Source organism: Anastrepha obliqua, chromosome 5 (genome assembly GCF_027943255.1).
Source record: "Anastrepha obliqua isolate idAnaObli1 chromosome 5, idAnaObli1_1.0, whole genome shotgun sequence".
Classification (NCBI taxonomy): Eukaryota; Metazoa; Arthropoda; class Insecta; order Diptera; family Tephritidae; genus Anastrepha; species Anastrepha obliqua.
In genome coordinates this window covers 70,732,014-70,736,698 of record NC_072896.1, presented here as the reverse complement: position 1 = coordinate 70,736,698, position 4,685 = coordinate 70,732,014, and the positions used below count along the sequence as shown (strand labels likewise).

The following is a 4,685-nucleotide window of genomic DNA, read 5'->3' as shown; positions in this document are numbered from 1 at the left end:
TTACTAAAAAATTTGGAAAAGTTAATATGTAGTGATAGCATTGAAGAAATATCCTCCGGGCATCATGTTTGGAAAAGAAAAAAATTGTAAGTAGATCAAAATAATTCAAGTCTGAAAACTTCTATTCTGCATTCCCTTTGCCGTAATTGAAAGCATTCCTTTTCGCATCATCTTGCCTGATAAACCACAATCTGCGTAGAATGGAGCTTTACAAGTCCCACGAGCGTTACTACATACATAAATTGAATTGTGTTTTAGATTAAAGTTTATCGGTTAATTAGTTTTGTTAGCAGTCTGTGGTTGCTAATTTTTCTGAAACATCAGCCAATAATTGTCATTGCAATCATAATGAGGAGAGATAATTTCATTAGCTGAAAATGGGTGCTGAAATTAGTCGCTTTTGCTATAAAAGCTATGAAACATTCAACTCAAATACAGTGTGGGTATTTTCTCTGAATTAGAAATATGAAGACAATCAGCATTATCGCTTTCTCCGTGATGAGCCTGGCAGGCTTCTGGCAAAGCAGCCTAGCAGCTGCTGTGGCTGGCGACATTGTTTCGTCAGTTGGTAAGTAATTAGATTTTTTTTTAATATGAAAGAAAATAGTCTAAAGCATCATCACAGATCCGTACTTGCAAATAAATCCATCTGACGGTAGTCGCTCTGAAGGAGCCATTTCTGCGGCAGCTATGCCTTTAAATCAAAAATTTTATTTGGGCACTGAAAAGGTAAGAATCAACTTTACTTTCATTCGAAGTTCGTTATTTCTCGACGCTACTTATACGAGTACTGTTTCGGAAATATTTCACAGCTATCTTGGTATGAAGCCAACTATTATTGTGGTCTAGGTAATTTGAGACTTGTGCAATTGACGAACCCAAGCGTGGAGGCTGAATTGAAGGGTTTTCTAAGTTACTACGGTGAGATTTCTTTTAAAATACAAATACGGGAATTTTCCTGATGTTTTCCAATATTAAATTATTTTTTCAATTTTTATTCCAATATCCTTTGCATTTAAAGGATTGCAAGGCAAGCATTACTGGACCGGTGGCAATCGTTTTAATACGCAACACAATTGGAATTGGAGCCTGAATGGCTACAGTATCAGTTACACCCACTGGGCAGCACAACAACCCGGTAATTATACGACCCAAAAGGATTGCTTGAAATTGTGGGGGAAGACCAGCGAATGGCTAAGTGAGGATTGTGATATCCCATACGATTTTATTTGTCAGAAATAATAAAACTTTATTCACGTTTAGATATTTTATACATTCATAATTATATCCTATGTATTGAAGAACTTTATTAAAACAATAGTTAAACAGAAATATATATCTAAAATGCACCACACACTTTCGGTTATTTATTTCCTCCTGCTGTGAATTTTTTTAAGATGACTCAAAGTCGACAACCGTCTTCCAATACTCACAAAATTATCGTGACGAGTCGCTATCTCATGGGATCGATTGCATAGACTTGTCATAACGAAAAGATCACTCAAATGGAATTACCGAAATTTTGTTCTGAATTTTACAGTAGAATAAGCCAAGCCATAATTCCTATAAACTTCTATTCCATTACCGCTGGAACAGACTTTCATTGCGTTCAACCGGATAAAAAAATAGAATAAATAAATAATAGGCGCGTACACTTATTTTATGTGTTTGGCCTCCTCATATTTGTGGCGTCTTGATGGTCTTCCACAAATGAAAGGAGCCGCCTTCGAACGGAAATTGGTTTTTTACGAGAAGCTTTTCATGGCAGATATACACTCGGACGTTTATCATTGCCTGCCACTATTAAAAAAACTTTGCTCTATCATTTTGCTGTTTCATTCCTGGAGATTCGAACCTACGCACTCCCGAAAGGTAGTCACGCATCAACCCATTCGGCTACGGCGGCCGCCAACCGGATAGAGTATTTAAGAGAGTATTAGGCGAGATATAGCATTTGAAAAGGGAGCTTAGTATAGAATGGTTAGTTAGTGATGAGAACTTTTTGCGAGGAGTTTTCATATTAAGAATACATTTAGGCTTCTAGATCACTGCAGTATATTTTTAGCGGCATTGCCACTATCCAAGTAGCAGTTAATCTGCAATACTTAACCTTGAAGGAGGTTTACCTTTACCCTGTTAGCCATGTGGCAATTACGGCACAGGTCCAACTAACTATACGTTCACAATTTGCTTTCCTGTCGGTCTTAGCTGAATACTTTCTATTAAGTTTATATCGTCATATAATGGCTGATGAGCTGACTACTCAACGAACGCTAAGAGTTCTGGCATATAAAATTTCACGCCCCTTGTGGCTACAGGTGAATCGGAGGTGGTCAAGTATTCTTTTGCAGCAATCAAAGTTGTAACTCTCCAACACAATAGCGAGTAGCTTAATCCTGCTCTGTCCGATGAGAATCAACATCACATCCAGTTCTTTTTATGTTAGTTGTCCGCAGGATGATGACGTTCCGTTCCGAGGTTCCCTATTTTCGCGGGAGGGAACCTGGCTGTTGTTAACTACGCCAAAATAACTATTACGCTGGGATATGTGTAAGCCACCTCTTGGATTGTGGAAAGCCTCAAGCAGTTTACAAGCACTTGCTCTTTTGCGACTTCAACAAATTTTGCTTTGCTTTGCTCAGAAACTTGAAGGCCCTGTTCGTACATCACAGCTGTTGGATGTTGATCGAAATAAAAATAGAAACAACAAAAACTCATTTTTAGCGTCTTTAGCGACGAGTTCTTTTTTCTGATTAATTATTGCGTGGAAAACCACATTTATGGGATTTGGAATGAAAGAAAGTCACTCTTAGAAAAAACTAGGCATTGCCATAAGCTTCAAAGGAGAGTGTTACAGAACGATTATAAGAAACTACTTATGACCTACACGGGACTGATGATGATAGCAAAGATTACAGCAATTAAGTTGTCTTGATATAAATATTTTAGTAAAATATTCCCAGGTTCGAATCTCCGGACATGAAAAATCAAGGAGTAGAAAACGTTTTTACTAAAACCGGTTGTCTCTCGGCAGGAAATGGCAAACCTCCGAGTGTATTTCTGCCATGTAAAATATCCCATAAAAATAATCATCAATCAAAATGTCAGAAAACTGTAGGTCTTTCCTTTATGGAAGAACATCAAAACGCTCACCCCAATTCGGAGACGGAGCGCGGCAAATACCCCAAGTAAAGGATGTAAGCGCCAATAATATATTATGTAATATATTCTAAGGACGATATATGGATGTTGGCACAATATACCAATATACCAAGGCAATATTTTCCGAATGACCGTTAAATAATCGCTAAACAAACTGCGGATAAAGCCAAGTAGAATGGAGAGAGGGTGGAGAAAAATTGGTATTGGTCTGTCTCCCTAATTGGTCCTAGATATATCAAATAGGAAATAACAACTGGAGGAAATGGTTGAATTCGAGATGGTTACAGCGCTCAGCTGATTATTTCGCCAATCAGGCAGAGCTTGGAATGTTTTGATAGCTTGGAACTGAAAGTTGGAAGCATTATTATTTATACCATATATGTTCATATGTACGTGTATTATTGGTGCGGTACGGTATTACAAAAAAAGCCTTCTCAAAATACAATCAAGTCGAAAATGTTGCTGCCTCAACCATGTAATTCATTAGACATTTAAAACCATTTTTTTTAATCAAACTTTATTTCAAATATTAACAATGTGTGGCAAACGAAACGGAAGAACGCGTGACTGTTTTTGCCTGGAAAGAACCCTACTAAAATTTTAAAGAAAATATTTTTGGACAACATTTTAACCCTTCACTAAATATTTTTCAAATTTCTATATAAGGGTCAGAATGACCCATACGTCTAAAAACTATCGGGTTAAAATACTCCACCACTTGCGCCATTAAATAAAAATATTAATGGTAGTTTTGAACTTTCCTACGAGTGTTTTCAAATAATTTAGATCAACTTAAGACCAAATTAGGAAACTTCAATGCACTGTGAAATTGTGTAAATATTGTGACGTTCACGGACCAAACTTTCTCTTCTTCTTTCATATTTGCTATATGGCGTTCTTGTCTTTTTTTCGTTGCTGTAGTTTAATACATCAAACACACGAATTCGTACTGTTTTTCACAATTATCATCGTCCCATTTTAGACTTTTCGCATATAATTTCACACAATGTTGACTTTTTTTATGGTTGTTTGGTTCACCTTTTGCCCAACGAGTGTATTTGAATACTGCACCATCTATACCCCAACGCCATGTCTTCAAATCTAATAATTGATTACCGGCTGTCCAGTAGGGACGGTTTCGTAAGTCTACAAAAATGCATTATGGTAAAAATACAATATCTACATAAAGAATTTTTTGCGCATTATCTTACTATGTTGGTCAATAAAATCCTCAAATTCTTTTTGCATATTTGCCGAGTCCAAAACGACCAGTTTCCAATTGTTATGATGGTAGTATACGTTTGGGCTATACCAATTCATCTGGAATATTCATGAAATTTTCTATACCTGGACTGAAATGTAAACAATATTCTCCTACCATACCTTCTGCAAACCAAAGTGAAATTTCTCTGATGGCTTTCGCGGGGTTTTTGTGACTGTTAATGGTTTTGTTGTCGCTGTTGTCGGCTTTGTAGGTGTTGTTGTCAATTTCGTCGTCCCGTTAATCGGCATTGACAGTTTTG

The 4,685-nt window shown here is 36.8% G+C and overlaps 1 protein-coding gene across 1 annotated transcript; it reads left to right on the top strand.

Annotated features, from left to right (window-relative positions):
- The first annotated feature begins 465 nt into the window (after window positions 1-465).
- LOC129246834 (macrophage mannose receptor 1-like) lies at window positions 466-1,251 on the top strand. The gene is made up of 4 exons (XM_054885485.1): window positions 466-560; window positions 615-729; window positions 813-921; window positions 1,022-1,251. The coding sequence occupies exons 1-4, from the start codon at window positions 466-468 to the stop codon at window positions 1,240-1,242; spliced, it is 540 nt and encodes a 179-aa protein (XP_054741460.1). The 3' UTR covers window positions 1,243-1,251.
- Window positions 1,252-4,685: the final 3,434 nt, after the last annotated feature.

What these genes read in the sequence shown, in the direction of transcription:
- LOC129246834 (XM_054885485.1), top strand. Translation starts at nt 466, where the DNA reads ATGAAGACAATCAGCATTATCGCTTTCTCCGTGATGAGCCTGGCAGGC. An exon ending in TTTATTTGGGCACTGAAAAG is followed by an intron (nt 730 to 812) that starts GTAAGAATCAAC and finishes AATATTTCACAG; the next exon opens with CTATCTTGGTATGAAGCCAA. An exon ending in GGGTTTTCTAAGTTACTACG is followed by an intron (nt 922 to 1,021) that starts GTGAGATTTCTT and finishes TTGCATTTAAAG; the next exon opens with GATTGCAAGGCAAGCATTAC.